The sequence below is a fragment of the Dicentrarchus labrax genome, unplaced genomic scaffold (genome assembly GCF_905237075.1).
Source record: "Dicentrarchus labrax unplaced genomic scaffold, dlabrax2021, whole genome shotgun sequence".
Classification (NCBI taxonomy): domain Eukaryota; kingdom Metazoa; phylum Chordata; class Actinopteri; family Moronidae; genus Dicentrarchus; species Dicentrarchus labrax.
Window position 1 is genome coordinate 3,067,460 of NW_026136706.1, and position 19,876 is coordinate 3,087,335.

Here is a 19,876-nt window from a genome sequence, read left to right on the forward strand (position 1 = left end):
GCAGAGTACATGATCCTACAGAAAAACAAAAGTACTTCATACAAGAGTGCTATATTCTACTAGCATAGAAAATGAACAGAGCTGTACCAAATTACAAAATAACCTTAATAAGTATTTTTCTGCAGCTACTGAGTGTAGTATGTCCACCCTATGCCAAATATCTAGTATAAAGGGTACATGAGAAACTGGAAAATAGCCGTACCTCTGGTCAGAGTGGTGGGCGAGGGCTTCTTTGGGATTTCTGAGAAGCTGCTTCCGTCCAGACCTGAACCCTTACACTCCTTCTTCTCAGTGGCTGTTGGAGCTGAAGTCTCCATGATGCTCTTCAATTTCTGTCACCACCTGGAGAGGCGAGAGACGCTAATGTTAGGTAAAATATTTGAAACACACACAAAAGAAAAACAGTGACTTATTTGAAGCAGAGTGAGAAATTTAGTAGCAGTGATCGCCAACATGGCTGAACAAGGAGAAACACCTGGTTCTGTTCCAAAGTGGCTTTGTTCCCCAATGCAACCTTTACTCTAGCTAGCCAAACATGGCTGCAATAACAGCAGGGCAAAATGGCCGAACAGCACAGACAGCAAGAGAAATTACATTAGCATTGGTGGATATTACGGATATGGAATAAACCATATTTATTAGATTTTTTAGCCATAAAAATACTCCAGACAGGTAACTACAATCTTTTGTTTCGTTTGTTTCGGCCAATTTTTGTCATTTTTTTCACATTTCAGTAATCGACGGTTGTTTTGTTTGATTTGAACATCGCCCAACCCAATTTCTCATTCCTCATTTAAGCTACAGATAGTACATTACACAAGCGTGAAGTGTACTATAATGTTGACACTGTGATTTCCCCATAGGTGTGTATGTATTCTGTCAGTGTAACTAATGTCAGGTTAGGCCCTAAACACACACGCAGGTTTCTCAGTTTGATGTAAAGAGCTCACAGTGCTCTTCTGTCCCAATTGTAAATGCGAGTGGCCCTTAGCGCTGAGGTTTTAGCCACACACACTGTGTCAATACCTCCTCACGTCTGTGTGAATGGCTGCATGACTTGGCAACGTGCCACTTGTTTGACTTGGTGGGACCTACAAGATCATCCTCTGTCGAGAACAAACAGGACCGGGTCCCAGCATGGGAGGGAGAGGTCATTCCACACTCTTCAGCAAGCTTGTGGTCAACGCTTTTCCACCTGCTTTCAGACACTGGCGAGAAAATGTCTGTGTGCTTTGACAGAATGCTGAGATGACATTACGGTAAGACTGAGCAACTGGATGTAATCAGAGGGGGCGACTTTATGTTTCACAGGTGTGGGGAGAAGGACATCTTTCCATATTTGGAAAAGTGAAAAACACAACATGCATCTGAATGCTCTGGAGAATCCAAATGCAGCACTTCACTTCATCCCTCACACCTGTTGGCAGCTACAGGAAGACAGTTGATTAAAACTTTACACGAACATACCGAAGAAATCATTTTGCAGTCTTATAAAACAATAGTGTTTATGAGTTGATTTGTGCCCAAAGGACACAAACAACATCCTGAAACAGCAATCCGGAAATTAATTCTCACTCAAGTCAGGGAAACAAATGTGATTTTTGGCCGTAAGAAAGACCACAAAAAATTCTAAAGGATGAAAGGAACAGATTAAAAACATACTCGTTGTAATACTACAGGGTATGAGAACATGCAAATACATAATTACGAGGGCTGAGAATTATACTGTCATTGAAAGGAATAAGTAATTGTTCAGAGATCTGGTTACTGCTAGCCGAATGTGTGAAGTGCTGTTTTTGGTTTCATGTGGATATCCAACATGTCATCCTTTATTGTGAGGTGTGTGTATTAGCAGCCGAGTGTGTGACCCTTCGGAGGTGCCAGTCGCCTGTCACCGAGCCAATGTAAGCCGATTAGAGGTGGGTGACTAACAGGTTTAGGCTGCATCTGTTTCTTTTTTTTTGGTGCCAAAACGTCCTCGAGTCTTGTCTCGGAGAACTCCGTCACTCTGACATCACCTTTGTGATAGAATTTAATGTGCTCTTTCATGGGCTTTTATCTTATTCAGAGTTGGCCAGAAAGCAGGCCTCTTTTTGGTAGTGAACCCCTCTTGGCCCAGATAAGATGTGCCCATGAACACACCAGCGCTCACAGAAACAGAGTATGCCTTCCAAGCAGCCTGCCCCTTAAAAATAACTGAGTATCCTCCCCTTAACATCACCGTCTGATGAACATCTGGCACCACATTAATAGCTGTTTCCATGCTTTTACAGCATGCCAACTATTTGCTTTCCAATTGCCTCTGAACCTCGTGCCAATATTTTGATGAAGGGAGGTTTTGGGGTACAAGCACCTGTAAAGGTCATTTACTGAAAAATAAGAAAATATATCAGCAGGTGCAGTTTAGGGGACCGTTGGACCAGAAACTGTCCAAGAAAAACTGCTAGCTTTGAGTCCATTTCTCAGAAAGTGGCCCCAACTTCACCCTGATCCCCCCCACCCACCACTTTCCCTAATTCTGTGGAGCTGTTACATTACCACTCCTACCCCGTGTCTCCCTATAGGCCAGACCCGTGTTGCCCCCGATGACAGGGAAGCCCAGCTCTGACAGGCTGGTACAGGTGTCAGGAACCAAGTGGACAGATGGCAGGGGCCAAAGGCGAACAAACAACAAGGGTGCACTTCTTTTCTCATCTTCTGGTTGGCTGGGCAGCCCGTTGCGGCACGAACAGGATAAGCCCCCCCCCCACCCTCCCCTCTCCTTACCCCACCCTCTTGCGCCATGTGACCACAGGCTGGGGACTTCAGATAGCAGGGCAGGATTACCCCCCAACACACGCAGTCGCCACACTCCCAAGAAATCATATGATCCTTTCTCAAAGGTTGCACATATCACCTCTTTAAGCTACATCATGAAAACTTCTACATCTGGTGTCTTGGAGAAACAGGAAGTGTTGGTGAACAGACCTCAAAACCTACAAGTTTGAAAATCGAGGAAAAAAACGGCCCAGGATCGGTTTCACGGTTTGCTTACCAAATGGTTTCTGGGAAGTGGAGAGCATAAACACCTTCACAATGTCTGTCTAACAGCAAAATCTCAAAAACAAGAGTCTAACAGATTACTGCTTTAAGTGATTTATTTAGTTCATTCCAATGGGAATCTGCTTTTTCTCGCGGGTAAGGCTAGACTAACCATATCCGAAAGCAGTTTTACAGTGAGGCTGCTTTGTTCTTGTTCCTTCCTGCCACACAGCCACAAAACTGGATGTTTTTTCCATTGACAAATGTCTTTGCCTTTAGTGAAATATCTTCCAAACATTTAAAGTGAGGTCTGGTGAGGAATCTGTGTCTGTGCATTTGTTTTTTTCCAAAGTGCAAGACTTCTGGTTTGAGTGTTGATGAAGTGAACACAGATGCCAATGTCTTGTATTTAATAAATTAAATAAAAATTCTTCGTTGCTGTTTTCAAACTCCACGCTGGGAAGACTGTGTATGTGTTGGCTGAATGTAAAAATTATTACATTTAGTGATTCGTAGTTAAAATAGATGGCAGAAAGGTCCGCTTTTTCAGCTGGGTTTGTGCACAGGTTGGCAAATATTAAGAGAGAAGAGTAGAGTGGAGATTGTACATCTTGATTTTGCTCCACCAGCCCTCGCTCTGATGGATCATCCAGACATGCCACTTAACCACACAAGGAACAGGAAAAAGACTGAGGTAATGGGGAAAGTCACTGTTATGTTTTCTTCTGCCAAGGTCAGCCTTAAAATCATAAGGAGTTCATATAATTCCACTTGTTTCCAGTGCGGAATCACTGTGTTGAGTTTCTTCTGAGAAAATGCTGATTTTCTCAGATTTAAATCTTGTCTTCTGTCCCCTCTGAAGTCCTCTTCCTCTCTCTGTTAATTTACCTCCAGCCCCCCTACGTCCCAGACTTTTGTTATGAGACCTGGTGTGTGTTTTTCTTAGCGCCTCGATCAGTTTCAAGTGTTCCTCTCCACCACTACCGTTCAACAGCTCTCCTTTCACCAACACTGAAAGGAATGCAAACACACATCAAACGGGGCCCTCTCATTTTGAAGATTTCCAGGCTTTGCTCTTCTTACTTTCTTCCTTCCTATCTTTCAGTCAATGTGATCCGCATGCTGGTAGGGCTCGCTTTCCTGGCAGCTCAAACACACACACACACACACACACACACACAACGACAGGCTCACCAACTGCTGTCCCACACTCTGCTCACTTGGCAAACGCAGGAGAGAGAGATAGGTGAGGTCTCCTGCCCCTATGCCTCCTGCAGACCTCTCTACTCAGGTTTCTGATGCTGACACTCATGCAGGTCAACATAACAACCATCAAAAGCCAAAATATGGTTTGTTTTACATACTTTTGTGTCTTCATCACGGACGAGATGTTGACATGTTGTTTTTGAGGACTGGTTGAGATTTGTCTTTATTGTGCTATTCCTATGTGGTTCTCCACCAGTTTGTTGTGAAAAATAACTTCACTTTGCAGATTACAATTTTCACTTCCTAATTGATGGATTGTTATAGATATAAACAAACAGTATACACTCAAAAACAAAACAGACAACAACTACTAGGGTTAAAAAGTTATTATTTAACTTAATTAAATCATGGAGATATACTATGTGATTAAATGGCTTTCTTTTAGGATTAAGTAATTCTTTTGTACCAACTTAATTTACTTGGGTTGGATCATTCACTAGCTGTAAAATGAGTTGGACCGACCCTTTTAAATTAAAGTCAGATCCAAACCTGGTAAGTAAATTGACTCAACTTTACTAAATTAACTGAAGTAAATTAAGTTGGACCAAAATAATTGCTTAATGTGGTAAGAAAACCATTTAATCCCAAGGAAATACTTTCCATGATCATTCAAAGAGTTATTTTCTATATATAAAGTAGTTAAAATTAGCTTCTAATCTAGCTATATATTTGCAGACTGCAACTCCCTCGCTTCACCCTCCCTTTCCAAGTACGAAGGAGGAGCTACTGTGGACGCGAAGTGCGCAAGAAAAGCGAACACCCCTATCTAGAACCAGTTTCATTGTTCATCCATTCTAGGCTACTGTAGAAACATGGTGGACTCTCTCCATCTGTATATATAGCCTAAATGGCTCATTCTAAGGTAACAAAAACTACAACACTGTTCTAACATTCAGGGGATTATACACAGTTTCTGTCAATAGATGCTTCTATATGTTTCATAGTGGACCTTAAAGGCAACTAAACGTATGTGGTGATTTTTATAATCCTCATTTTTATATGGACAATGAGATCGAATGAGTGTAATGTGAAAGGGATTTCTTGTGACGAACCAACAGAGAATTATGTAGCTCCACTCAGCTCTGCGGAGGAGCACACATTAAATAATAGGCTGGGATTTTTTAAAAGTCTATCTTTATACAATTCTCAAAGGAGGAGAGGAGGAATGATTCCAGTGACTAATAACTTTCTTTAAGAGAGACTTGAAGGCTCCAGATCTGTCCTTTCAACTCACGCAGCTCTTCACCCTTCCTCCAGTTGCTCCCTAAGTGGGCAAAAGGCTAAACGCGGTGATACACCAAGGAGGAATGCTGGAACCGTCAGATCTAATTTACAGGTGGACAGGTGTAGGAGAGACGGCAGGAGGCGGTGAGGGAGTCCACACAGGCTTCTCCTTTCACTGTGCTTCAGTTGTACCTTTATATCCGGATCCAGAAAGCTCTTTGCATAATTCATACAAAATACAGCTGTTTTTCCCCTCACATGGCCAGCCAGCTCTAACCACCTTGGCCGGGGCTCTCTCCGGTACTCTGTGACAGTTTCATGAGAAACCTTTAATTTAACTCACCAAATGTTCTCTCCATGAGAGCGCTTCACTAACCAAATACTTCCTTCCTTAGACAACACAGCTTGTTTTCAGTCCTACAGTGTTTTTTTCATCAAAACGTAGAAATATTTGTGGGTATGTAAGAAAACTGACTCCCACATTTTGACTGAGCCTCAAAGTGAACTGCCCCATTGATTCCAGCGTTAACTGAGACATACTGTATACCAACCACTGGGTTGCTGCATACTGTATCTCACAGCAGCATAGCCAAGTATCATCTACAAACATTTAACATGTTTAACTGTAACTCATTTCATTGCTACAACACATTGTTTCATCATGTATTCCCTTTGAGTAATGAGTCCTGCCTCTCATGTTAATCTCTATTATGTGACCAGTCTGAGCCAAGAGTCACTCGGCAGTTAACTGCAGTTGGTGGATTCTTAACTGACACACACACACACACACACACACACACACACACACACACACACACACACGCACACACACGCACACAGAAACAAAGCAAGTCATGGACCTTTGAACAAGTACCTAATTTGGGATTTTTCAAAACAAAAACCCCAGACAGTAACAGGAGCTTACTGGGTGGCTCTGGAGTAGGCTGGGTTTTCAAAATAAAAGCCAGAGCTTATGCCAGGTTTCATTAGAGCTGAAGACTTTCAATATAAAATGTACTTACTTTTTTCACACAGTGCATATAGGGCTTAGACCTCGTCTGATGGTTTACTCTGATTGCAACTAAAACACTTGAATGACACCTCAACTCCTTCTCCATACACAGTATAGGTTCTCACACTATAACTAAACAAAGGAGGGTGCTTACACTATATTGTGCCTTTCCTGTTATTTCAACTCTTCATATTTCTTCAGTTGCTCCTTCATATGAAGTTAACCCAGCAATGCAGCTCCCGGCCATTTACAAAGCAATGCCGTTCAGCTCCCAGCTACAGTCCATCAGCTGAGCATCAACTTTATGAGCAGCCAGCGATCCCACCGCAATTTCTTCAGAAATTACGTTCTCTAGTTTTTAAACCACACGCTAAAACTTTCACCTTTGGTTTACCACATTTGAAACTGTATTCCTGCCAACTTCCATCGCTTAAACGATTGAACTTTTTGAATTCTGCATATTTTGGGCCAGGATAAGGAGAAAAATATTAACAGGCCAGTTGGATCATGGTTCACTGTCATTGCTCTCATAGCCTTGTTTTCAGCTGTTTTCATTAACACGCTTAAACTATTTAACATTAACACTGTACACAACTTACCCAGCACCAAATGGCAGACAATGTTAGCAACCAGCTGGTGAACACTGTGGAGCATTTAACAGCTCAAGGGCCCAACATATTCCTGAGGAGATAGTGATAGTTAGAAACTGAAACAGGGATGAAAGAATAATGAATATTAGACTTAAATTGTCAGATGGACAGAAAACAAGACTCAAAATTGATGCTAATGTTCTTTATCTGCTGGAATAGGCAACTGTATGCTAACAGGTTCGCCATATCAGTCTAAAAAGTGATAATATATTAATGTGGTGTTTACAGCTTGTTTCCACTGCCCCCGAGACAATTAGTTGTTGTGAATTTAAAGACCTTTAGCTTAAGCAAGGAATGTTGGAGACAGCAACAAAATCTGACACTCTGCCAAAATAAAAAAAATTGTTTTCCTGTATCTCTTTTAGATACAAATTGTCAGCATCTTATTTGATGATTTTTTACTTCATATAACTTCGTACTGTCAAAATTTGGTATCATAACGAGGCCATTCAGTTGAGACTGACGATGTTTTTGTTGACAGATGATACATGGCAGTGGAGAAGACAAGTAGAGACTAGGACAGGACACATTCTCCGTGGGTGAATCACTGTGACTTTGGAGAAACATAAGCTCAGGTCTAAAAGGTCACGGAGTAGATTGTGAGAGGCCTGACAGCAACACATTAGCCATTAGTCTGATTCAGAGGTTGAAACAACATCACTACAGGCTGTCACACGTGTATACATTCAGGTCAGTCAAGCGGGAAGGAGAGTATATTGCCACAATATGCTTCCTCAAACCAGGTTCTTTTTCTAGGCAGACCTTTTAAGTGCTTCACTTGGCTTAGGGAAATTAGATAGTATAGGAAATGTAACCTGTGGGTCTGAATTCAAAATCATCTATCATATGGACTTAGCGCAAGATTGTACGTTTTTAATCATGCAGTCATGTAAATTAGGGCTTTTAAACAGAGATTTTTTCCGCCACATTCCAGTTTTTTATTAATCTCCTGTCCGTTCCAAATCTTTACAATCTGCAGACTGCACATGGGGACTTAAATCCCTAACCAAAACCCAACCACCCAGTGGATTGCGGAAGATACAGAGTAATGAGCATCTAACAACTGATGTAATATAAAAGGCATCTAAAACAGCAGAGAAAAGCCCTGTGGATGAGTTCTTACCCCACCCCTGAACCTGACCTTTCCTGCTAGTAAAGGCAATATCCTGTGGTTGATCTCTTCGTCTCCCTCAACCAACAGAAAACAGATGTGGAACTCATGGCCTACACAAAGTCCCAGGCAGGGAGGAATCTACATGGATGCAATTTGGGGTCTTCAGAGAATCAAATAACTACAGTAAATAAACGTACAAATTAACAGATTTACAGGCAGGTACTGTAGGAAGATGTGTGAGCAGGTAGTCAATCGATCAGTCAGTCGACCGAAGATAATAACGGATAATAACATTTAAAGGGTCAGCGTGCAGGATTTAGTGGCATCTAGCAGCAAAGTTGCAGACTGCAACCAACTGCGTACCGACAACCTACATGAGCAGGAGAAACTACGGTGGCTGTGAGACTGGAAAGGTCTTATCCAGAGCCAGTGTTTCATTTGACTGTTCTGGGCTACTGTAGCATGGTGGACCTGCTCCCAGATAAAGGACCTTTAAGTTAATCATTGAGCAACAACACTATGGGTCGGTTAGCATGGGATAAGGCTCACAAATAATGTGAAATACAGTGAAATACTGACCAGATGAATGTGAAAGACAAAAGGTCAAAGGAACATGAATGTGTGTACCAAATTTTATAGCAGTCCATCCAAATGTTCACTAAAAATACCAATGTCATCCTCATGGTGGCATACAGGAAACATTTAAGGGGATCTCTGAAATCAGCAGGCTTCAACCTCTGGGAACCAGGAATGTCTGGACAAAATGTATTTCCAATCCATCCCATAGTTGTTGAGATATTTTAGTCTGGTAGACTGACCGACCGACGCTGAGCCATCCTGCTAACATAGCTAAAAATGCTAAATGTGACTATTTTCTGCTCATCTCCGATTTCTGTAATTGTAATCTAAAAAACAAGCAATATGAATAAGTTAGTTTTGCTTTGAAAAATTGTGAACTGCACGTTTCCCTCTTTGCAAACATCTTATATTCTGAAATCCAACAAAACTAAATTCAGATTCATTGATAATAAAAACAATCTTGAGCTGAAAACGTAATGTTTTTGTTGCTGACGTAGCACAGCTGAATTAACACTAAACCCACCCTGTAACCACGTGATGGAGGGATGGAGGTGTGTGTGTCTGTGTGTAAAATTCACAGCTGTCACTGGTGCCACATTGCACACTGCTGAGTCGAGCCGGCTTCCTCTCTGAAGCATTTGGACTGGGTCATTCATCCTAAATGTGTTGTTAGCACTCACTCTCGACTGCTTCAGCTGTCAATAACCCCGACAACTACTTAAGCAAGGCTGGCTTTGTGTGTGTGTGTGTGTGTGTGTGTGTTCCTGTGCAGAACCACAGCGGATATGCCTACAAGCCAGTGAGTAAAGATTTGGCCAAATCAAAGTTGGCATTTGCTACGCTCAGGTTTCACTGTGGTGCAACTTCCACATTGTTGCGGTGGATTCAGCACTCCAGTAGAAGTGCTTGTGATAGTTGACAGTCTGCGTCTGTGGCCGTGAATCGCTGGCCCGTACAAGCCAGCTGCTGCAAGCCAGATCTCGGGCCTTTGGTGACAGGAGGGGGACTCCCCTTGAAGTTGGGGGGGGGGGGGGTCAGTGTATGTGTGTGTTTGTGTTGGCGCGGGACCTGTCGGTAGCAGCTGTCCGAGCATGTAACCAGGTGAGATGTTGTGATAACTAACTAAGCCGGCTAAATTTAAAAATGCATATTTTTTTCTCACCATTCTTCTCGACCCAAAAAGGAGCTTTTTGGTCTGGTGGATACATTTTATAAAACACAGGCCCTTTTGTTTTTCTGTGGATGGTGAAAACTGACCTTTCAGAAAAGTATGACATAAGCCTGCTCAGACAGGCTATGAAGCAGTAAAGTCAGGAAGACATCCTTCTGTCACCTCTAACCCTCTGGGGTTAGTGCTAGGGTTATGTGCAACTCTAACCCACTGCATGATCACTCATTTTAAATGTCAGAACAACCGATCACATGAAACAGGCGTTAACTATATTTCTGTTTATGATGTCAGACAACATTGTGATCATAAAATAAAGATTAGAGCAGCAGCATGGGAGATTCTGTTCTCCTGGTTAACAGACTTAACGTATCTGCTGCAATTATTACATTACGCTCCCTCAGTTGTACGCAAGAACAACTAAATACTGAGCTTGGCTGCATTTAAACACTTTAAAGGTTATCATAGATAGCAAGACGGTACAGAAAGAAGGTTTAACCAGCTAAGAATGAACAATCGGACTGTGTCTGTCCCAGGGGCGTTCAGAGGGGGGCCTGGGGTGGCCACCCTGGAAATCTAATTATCCATCCCAAGTGCCACCCCTTTATCCCTCCCTCTTCCACTCATACTGTATTTCAGAGGCCCTTTCAAAGCTAGAGTGAATATCATATGAAACTAGATGACCTAATGAATCCGTCTGTGGCAACCATGTCATGTTAGCATGTCTGAAAGGAGGTTAAATAACGCTCCAAACTTAGGCTAAATTTTGGCATTGGAAAAACTGGTAAAGGGATCCCTTGACTTCTGACCTCAAACTGTCTAAATGAAGATGGGTTCTATGGGCACCCACGGGTCTCCCCTTTGCAGATACGCTACGTTAATCCAATGCATGTTTTTTGCAGCGTTATAAGTGTGTTATTTTCACCTAGTGTGTCTGAATGTGTCTGCATACCCATAAACAGTATTGGAATTGCATAAATTAGAAATGATTGGAAATATACTTCACTGCCACCCCTGCAGAAGTCAGTGCCCCCCTTTGCCATTTCCATCAGAAAAAGTCTGTCCAACTCCTTACCAGATTTACAGACTGGAAAAGTGTTTGCATTGTTTAGATGTTTCAATCTGTTACTATTGTACTTCCATGAAGTTGGCAGACTTACAAGAGACAGAATTAACTAAAAAAGTTTAGTTCAGGGGAAAAAAAACATTATCCGCAAGCTGAGTAATACTCCTCATGTAGCTGGTATAGTGTGGAGTTTAACTCTAAAATATATAAAGATGTGGCTCAAGTTGTAATGAATTAAATCAGAGCCACAGTACCATTACTTCCATTTTAACATAATTCATTATATATTCTTGCCTCCTTTAACATGCAACTTTCACACTCTACTTTTGTTTGAACAGAAACATGAACCGCATACAGCATTCCACACTGAGAATAAGAATGACATGTGTGTAGATTTTCTGCTGTCTTCACCAACTTTTTCCTCCTGGAATGCTTTGTAACGCTACGACCACCTGTTGACACCACAGGGTTCACTCCGAGAGCAGCCCGACATTGCAAAGCCGTGCATGTGAGCGAAGGCGGCCCTGCATGTAACCAGCGCGGTTTTCATCCCACTTTCTCTCTGATGAGCTGATTACAAAACATGAGCAAACCTCGTTCTGGCCCCGAGCCAGAGCGAGAGACCGAGAGAGGGGAGATGATGGCGGCAACAGACATGTTGCGAGGGAGGAGGGGAAGGTCGTGGAGCTTGTTGCTAAAGACAACCACATGTCTCTATATCCAAGCTCAACTCTGACTCTCTGCCTCTTGTCTCCAGCTTCTATCTGAGAGGAGACTGTGGCCTGGCACGCAGTCAGCGCGATTTGGAATCTAATATCTCCCATCATATGGAAACGTAAGAAAAGGAGCCCAACCGCCCTGCCCTTGAGGCTGCGTCGACTTTATAGCTATGGGAGGGCCTATAGCGTAAATCATAACTTACAAACTCCTTGCCCTCTCCCCTCCCAATGCAAACCCCAAACACAAACAGATCCCACTTTCCTCTCCTCTTTCTTTCTCTGTATGCTGGCTGCATTTTGTTGTCAGTGGCCTCTGCGTAGACCCCAATCTCTGCCTCTGCATCAGATTAGGGCCCGCGGCAAACATCGCAGACAATACGCCATTGTCTGCGAGCCAGTGTCGGTCTATCTCAATAGCTCACAGTCACACAGAAAAGCCTGTCGGGTGTTTGATGAGGAAGTGATAATGATACAGTGAGGGGAAATCATGATCTTTCTTACATTATGGCTGACGGTGCTAACAGCTGATTATCTTTTTACAACGATTTACCACATGACGGAGCGAGGAGAGCGAACATGAGCTCTCATATTTCACCATACTATCCCACAGAGTTGCAGAATATTTAACATAATTTAAGGCCTGGACCGTCATTCTACATTTCACGGTCCTGGACGGCCATATTCTATATATCAAATCTGTTACGAGGACAATGTGAAACACTCACAGGATGCTAGGCAATAGGTCAGGCTGCTGTAAAGTAACAAAAACCACACATTATCCCAACCTGAGGTATTGAGGTGAATTAGCTATTACTGTAGCATGTTTTTCTTAATCATGATAATTCATGTTTTATTTTACTTTACACCTTTAAGTCCTCTGAATGACTGAAAGGTCCAGATTCTAGCCATCCAATAATCCTCTGATGATCATGTGAACAGTCAAAAGCAGTAACAAAGGCAAATATTATCCAAACTACTGTGATATTAAACTTTCAAAATAAAGAGAATCAGTCAGATTTGAGATAAATGTCTGTTTGAGACAAACTCAAATTTATTTTACCATCACCAACGATCATGCTTTAAAAGGGCTACCAATGTTCTCTTTCCCTATCTTTCTCCTTTCTTCTTCACTCTTAGGTTTTTAGGGTTTTTTGTGTAGTACTGCAAATAATAATTATTCTCACAATCAATTAATCTGTCACATATTTTCTGAAATAATCAGTTAGTAGTTTGTCCAAAAATCTTTGGAAAACGGTGAAAAAAGTCTTGTTTTGTACGACCAAGAGTCCAAAATCTAAAGACATTCAGTTTACGATCATAGAAGACTAATGAAACCAGCGCATTTGAAAAGTTGCAAGAATCCACCGGGCCTGGACGGAAACAACCAATCAGAGCCAGGAAAGATAGCTGTTTGTTAAGTCTCATTCCCAGGGCGTCAAATTCAGACACTTTGGGAACCTGGGAGTGAGACTCAACTATCTTCAAGCCTCCAACCCAAAGTGTCTTTATATCTTTCTACGCTCTGATTGGTTGTTTTTGTTCAGGCCCTTTGGATTTCTGCAAATGTCATTAGGAACACTAGAACGAGCCAGAGGAACCTGATTTTATCACAGATTATCTGTCTCATGAAAAGATTCAGCAAATATAACAAAAAATATTTTTATAAAAATGACCTACTGCAGCTTTAATTTCCTTTGGAGTGACTAATCGACTAATCCCTGCAGCCCTAAAACTCTGATTTCATTGTGTTTCCAAGCTAAGCCATTCAGAGCTGAGAGGAACACGGGAACACTTTGCATCAAGTGTCTTTCTGCTTTAAAAACAACAACAGTTAACATCAGCTCCACACTGACTGTGCCCTGAGAAGTGAAGGCAAATAAGAAGTGTTGGGATAAAACAACAACCTGTCACTCTCCATTGTCCGGAGAGTTTATCTTGTGTGGAGATAATGAAATTAGCTCCACCATCCCCCTCCTACAAATTAACTGACCTCCCGCGACCTGGGCAGGGTTCCCCCAGCAGACCCCGGAGCTACGAGCACCATTGTTCCTTTGTAAGCCGACAGACAATGATGATGTTACCGCTGAAATGCTTTTGGGAAACTGGGTTTCCGATGAGTCAGTGTGTGAGTTAAGGAGTGTGAGAGCAGTTGGGCCGCGATGGGAAGATCTTTGGTGATGACACACGATGCATCACACAGACACGCTGTATAAAATAATCTGTTTAAGCTTTCCTCCCTTTTGGAGATACTGGACCTTCTTCCTCTGCAGTTGAAGAATGACAGAGGGTTGTTACATGTTGTATTCCTGAGACAACCTATTTCTCCGGTGATTGATGAGGTCAATCTGCCAGTAATGAGCTCGTCAGTTATTTTACCATACAGCCCTTAAAACGGCTTGTTAAACGCACATCAGGCTCTGTGCCGTTTCCTCAACGACGTGTGTTTTTAGAGGCCCTCCGGTGTGAGCGTGTCCTTTTGACGGCGTTGGTACAATCCAGCGTGACCCCGGTTTCTGTTCTGGGATTCGAGTGCCCACTCATTGCAGCTCTAGTGTAAAGAGGGGGGGCAAGCACTCCCAAACCCAGATATGATGCAAGCCCATTTAACCTCGCACACTTGAGGGAGAATGAAACAACAGGCGTTAAAACAAGCGGGGGATTGTCCCGTGCCGTCCTCATGCCAAAGGCGAAGGAGACGGGATTCAGTGAAGGGCTCTACAGTTGAATGTAAGCGGCCATCTCTCCCTCGCTCTCCCACTTTTCCCTCCAGCTGAAGTGCAGGCTGACTGTGAAGGATCGCGGTGGCACATCGCTCGACACGTAGCCGCCTTTTACAGCCCCCTAAATGGCCATTAAAGTCTCATCAATTCATCCCCGCACAGGAGTAAGCGTCAGTCCACGACGAGCCCGTCCTCTGTGGGCTGCAGGCCTCACAGAGTGGAGGAGACACCACAACAAAAGTCCCACTCGGATCACTGATGATGGGATAATATTCATTACCATTAATTATTATTTTAGTAAATTATTCACTAAAAGGCTCAAACATTTGCTGCTTACAGATTCTCATTTGTGACTATTAAAGCTGCTTTTCTCTCGATTTCAATTTCAATTATCTAATTTAAAACATCACTTTATGGATTAAAACAATTAGTCGACTAATCGATCAAAGGAAAATTAATCAAATATATTTATAATTTATCAATTTATTTCAATTTCATCAATATATTTAGCAATTTATCAATCAAAAACGCTTAAGATTCTCCGCTTTAAAGATTTTCCGCTTTAAAGATTTTCCGCTTTAAAGATTTTCTGCATTTCTGTGTTTTGTATCATTTCAAATTAAATATTTCTGAGTTTTGAACTGCTGGTTGTGCAAAGTGACCTAATCTGAAGACGTCATCTTGGGTTCTGGGAAACTGTGATGTGCATTTTTTTTTACCATTTTCTCTTTGTCTGATAAGATGTGATTGTCACTAATAAATTTACAATGACAATAACAATTAATTTCAGGCCTTTTATGGACTAAACTACAGTATCAGTAAGAAAACATATTGATATACGTAATCACTGCTGCAGCCCTTCACTGACCACAGAAATGGATAAAATGCTTCGTCATGGCTCTGTGACAAACGTGTGATCTCACTCAAACTGCACACCCAGTTCAGTGTATACAGCGTTTTCTTAAAAGAAAAGCGTCTGACGCACAAAACCTTTCCAGATAGTTATTGATGTGATATTTCCTGACGCTGACATTATTGTGGAGAAAATATTTGTCCTGTTTCCGGTGTCTAAAAATGAAAATGAGCTCAAAAATGCAACATGGCTGCCTGTGTTTGACTCCTCCAGAATCAAAAAGCAAGAATGGCCATTTTGCACCTGCAAATGTTCGTCAGAACAAGCACAGATAGTAATGTCTACATCCTCAATAGACCAGAATGCACTGCAGCGTATAATCAGTTTTTTGTTGCTACAGCCGTCCAAACATTAATTCTCTGGCCCCTCGTACAAAGTTACTGTAGGAAATCAACTAAATGAAGTGAATGAGGGAAATTGAGAAGTTGCTTATAGAGCTGCACAATTCATCAAAATATATAAATAAATAATTTGCAATTTGACCAAGTGCAAAGATACAAATCGCAGAAGCTGCAATTTTTTGTATATTTCTACAAATTTTGCAAATCAGCAGGGTTTCTGCTTCATAACTCGTGTGGCTGCTACGAGTCTGAAAACTGAAGCCAGGCAGATATATGCAGACGAATAGAGCTGTGTATCGGCAAGAACCTTCCAATACGATACATATGGGAATACAGGGGTTTTAATTCCATGTGATACTGTCACCAAGACGGTATATTGACATTTAAGACTAATTTAACTGTTGTAGTATAAACAATGCACCACCATTTAATAAAATCAATGGTAGAAATGTTAACTTTTACTTTATTTTACTTTATTTGCAACCAGAACAGTGAAATCTGCATTTGTAGTAATCACAGTCGCTGTAACATCCAACATCACAGCCCTGGGTTTTTTTTGTCTTTATACCCCCAAATGCTAGATCTGCTATCTAGCATTTGGGGGTATAAAGACAAAAATCGATAGAATATCAAAACACAAAATATCCTGATACGATATTTTTCGATATTTTCTTACACCCCTAGTCTTCCAGTTAAAACACTCATATGGCTGCTGTCAAAAGATTCAACAGTAGTGAGCTTTTTTAATATTGTTTCAGTAATATTTCACATGTTGCGGCTAACACTGTTTGATAAAGATAAAATGTGTGACAAACAGCATTATAATGATGAAGTAGAGATACCCTGGCCTGTTTGTTTACAGACCCCAAAAACATTCACATCATCATGATTTTATTAGTTGTTTTCATAGAAAATGACCACATCATGCAGCCCTGGTTACTTAAACAACAGAACCCTGAGAATAAATGGGATTCGATTTCTGTTATATTGTAGAAAACTTGACTCTTGTGCTGTTTAGCAGCAGGTCAGAGGTTTACACAGTGCTTAAGTGAAGAAGCAGCAGCTACCCTTCATCCACAGCCACTAAATTCCAGTGCAAACATTTCTCAGAAGAACCACAGAGGCCTCAGAAGCAGCCCCCCACCCACCCATCCACCTACCTACCGCATCCCCACGCAGGCTGCGTTTTCTTACGGCAGCCATCGAGAGGCGACAGGAAGCTGAACGGCTTCATTGGGACGGTGCAGTGTCTCAGCTCGGTGGAATGAGGGTTGCTGCGGGACGGGACGGGGTTGAAGGCATTCTCTACTTTCCCCCCAACTTTTGAGTTTACTCAGCAGGAGTGGGTGGTTGTGGTGGTGGGGTGCTCTCCCCCCCCCTCCTCAGAGTCACTCAGACTTCACCCTCTTCACCCTCTCCTCTAACCCTCCTCTCTGTCCCTGTACGCTAGACTTCATCGGTATTTGCTTTCAAAAAAAGCTGCTACCCCCCTTCCTCCTCCTCCTCCTCCTCCTCTCCCACCCTCTCCTCCTCCTCCTCCTCAGTCCAACACACACACACACACACACACACACGCACACACAACACAGTCACTCCTTTTCCAGTATTTGGTTCATTAAATTTTCTGTGGACTTCCAGAAAAGAGGCACAAAAAAAAAAAAGAGGAGGCAGATCAATAAAGTGGGGCCTGTGCACGGAGGCGATGTGTGAAAACGGGGGCTACGGCAGCGTACATACAACAGGGGCCGGGCTGTGGAGATGAAAGTGACATGGCCACTATGGGTCTCTGAACGCTGCAGAGCGGAGCCCCCGAACTGAGGCTGAATGAGCTGAATAGGCTCATCCATTCTTTACTCCTTTCACTCTCCGTAGGCCCTAACTGTTGGAACTCTTCATTCCTCACAATGGCCAAATGCACTAAAACTTTTTCTTTTTTTTCTCATGCAAATCACCCTCAGCCCTGACCGGGGTTGTCATCATGTGAAGCGGAAAACACACATGCGAGATTAGGGATATTGTTATTATTTGAAACTTTTCACACATGCATTCCTTTTTTTTTAATTTACATGTATTAAAGTTTTCTTAAAACCCCAAAAAACTTTTCTAGCTCTGCTTCTCATCAGTGTGCTTAAAAAAAAAAAAAAGGTCATGCAAGTAGGTTTGATTTTCGAATGTGAATTAAGTGGAGAACCAAAACACAGCCCCCTTTTTGCACTTATATGTAGGCCAAAACAAGTTAACAAAAAAGTGGGAGTCCACACATGAGTTTGGAGATCATTAGCAGCGCCTGTTAGATAGGGGGAAAAGCCAACAGCAAATATAGCTGCTTAAGGGCCCCACAAAGGCGTCAAGTGTTTGTTGACTGCTCAGGCTGGAGAGCAAACAGCAAACTTTGAATCTTTCAACAATAAGTACACATCTCCCACAGCCCTGTCACAGGCAGCAATGTGTCCACGCTGCTGCTACTGCACTTTCTGCCTGCTGTTTGTTCCTCTGCTTTGTAGCATTAAGAGATTAAAAAAAAGTGAAGAGCTCCCAAAAGTGAGAAAGTGTGTGGGTGAGTGTGACTAGTTTTACATTTAAGTTTTAAAAAGAAAAAAAGAATAAAAAGTGGTTTTCTAAATGTTGGAAAATGTGCTTAAAGTTGAGTCTGCAGGCTATTTTATTGGATTTAAAATAAAAGATTTCACAATAAAAGCAGCTCCACAGTTTGGAGCCTCCGACAGAAACACTACAGGAGTTTGTGAACTATTAAAAGCGTTGTTGAGGGATTGGCGCCGAGCTTTCTGATCGCATCTCTTCCCATATGGATCAAGTTGCAGGACCAAGAATTTTTTGGATTCCTGTGTCAGATAAGTTCAAAGTGCAAATGAGATGTGAAGCTGCCCCTGAGCCTCATCTGCCGCTGACACGCAGGACAGCAGGAACAGAGGGGAAAGGAGGAGAAAACGCACCAGTTAAACACTTTTTACGACCCCGAAGTGCGAACACAAGAGCCGAAAGGGCGAAAACACAGAACCAAAAGGAGAAATTAAAACCGCTTCACCAAAAAAAAAAAAACCCCGGCGCTGTCAGCATCACCACAAAGTCTCCTTACCTTCACTGCCGTCCTCCGCTCACTCCCAACCCGAGCCTCTTCCACTCACTCTTCTGTTTGTCCGAGGAAAACTTTGCCTGGTTGTCTGATTCCCGTGAACTAGGACCGAGCTGGCACCACCATTGAACGCACGACGCGCAAACAAGCCTCTCCGGACTTGACGCGAAACTCCATGAACCGAGTTGAGAAAAGTTTTTGTCGAGACGCTCAAAGTTTGCACGGCATTCCCACCCCCGCCGTCCCGGAGAGCGGCTCAGTGCGGAGCAGAAGTCGACTCGAACTTTTTCTTACAATCCATCTTCTCCGAGAGGTGCGCGGTTGTGTGCGTGCTGTGCGCGCGTTTCAGCAAACCAACATGACGCGTAAAGGCTTTGTTGTTGTTTCTGCGTAAAGTTTTGGAACTGGAGGCGGTGTGGACTCGCTCGGCAGTTGTAGCAGAGACATGCGGTGGTGTTGAGATCTTCTGGCTGCTGATCTGTTTTCAATCCAACACCCCCCCCCTTCTTTCCCCCCCTTCACCATCTCCTCCTCTCTCACTCCCCTTGCTCCCTGGTGAGTTGGGCCATTTGCTGCACCAGATGGGCCGGGCTAACTCTATCCAGCAGTTGTAGACCGGGAGAGGGGGAGAGGGGGGGAGAGTTAAGATAAAGTTTCATTTATTGTTGGATGTTTCACGGGATTTACAGTTAAGAATCAGAGCCAGTTTCGTCCGGGGGGTGCAGGAGGTGTCACACCCCACATACACACACATGTGCATCAGTTCGCGCTTTATGGTGATATTGTCTCATCAAGTTTCCTACAGCTGGAAAAAGAGCGCATGAAGCCCTAATTGTGTTGTGTTCCCCTGTAGGAGCAGTTATTCTCTGAGTGGGTGGACGGATAATCAAGGCACTCTAAGATCATGAAACTCCCATTTACCAACAGATCCATCCAGAGCCTATAGTTACAGTTTGTTGATTTAAAAAGTAGACAGCAAACAATCTTTA

General features: G+C 42.7%; 1 protein-coding gene across 1 annotated transcript in view; it reads right to left on the reverse strand.

Moving 5' to 3' along the window:
- The window catches only part of gli2a (GLI family zinc finger 2a), an 84,366-nt gene extending 64,982 nt beyond the window's left edge, over positions 1 to 19,384 (reverse strand). Inside the window, exons 1-2 of the mRNA XM_051402834.1 lie at positions 18,891 to 19,384; positions 203 to 342 (exon numbers count right to left, since the gene is read on the reverse strand). Coding sequence (XP_051258794.1) covers positions 203 to 317 — 115 coding nt within the window. The 5' untranslated portion in view covers positions 318 to 342; positions 18,891 to 19,384. The remainder of the gene's footprint in view (positions 1 to 202; positions 343 to 18,890) is intronic.
- Positions 19,385 to 19,876: the final 492 nt, after the last annotated feature.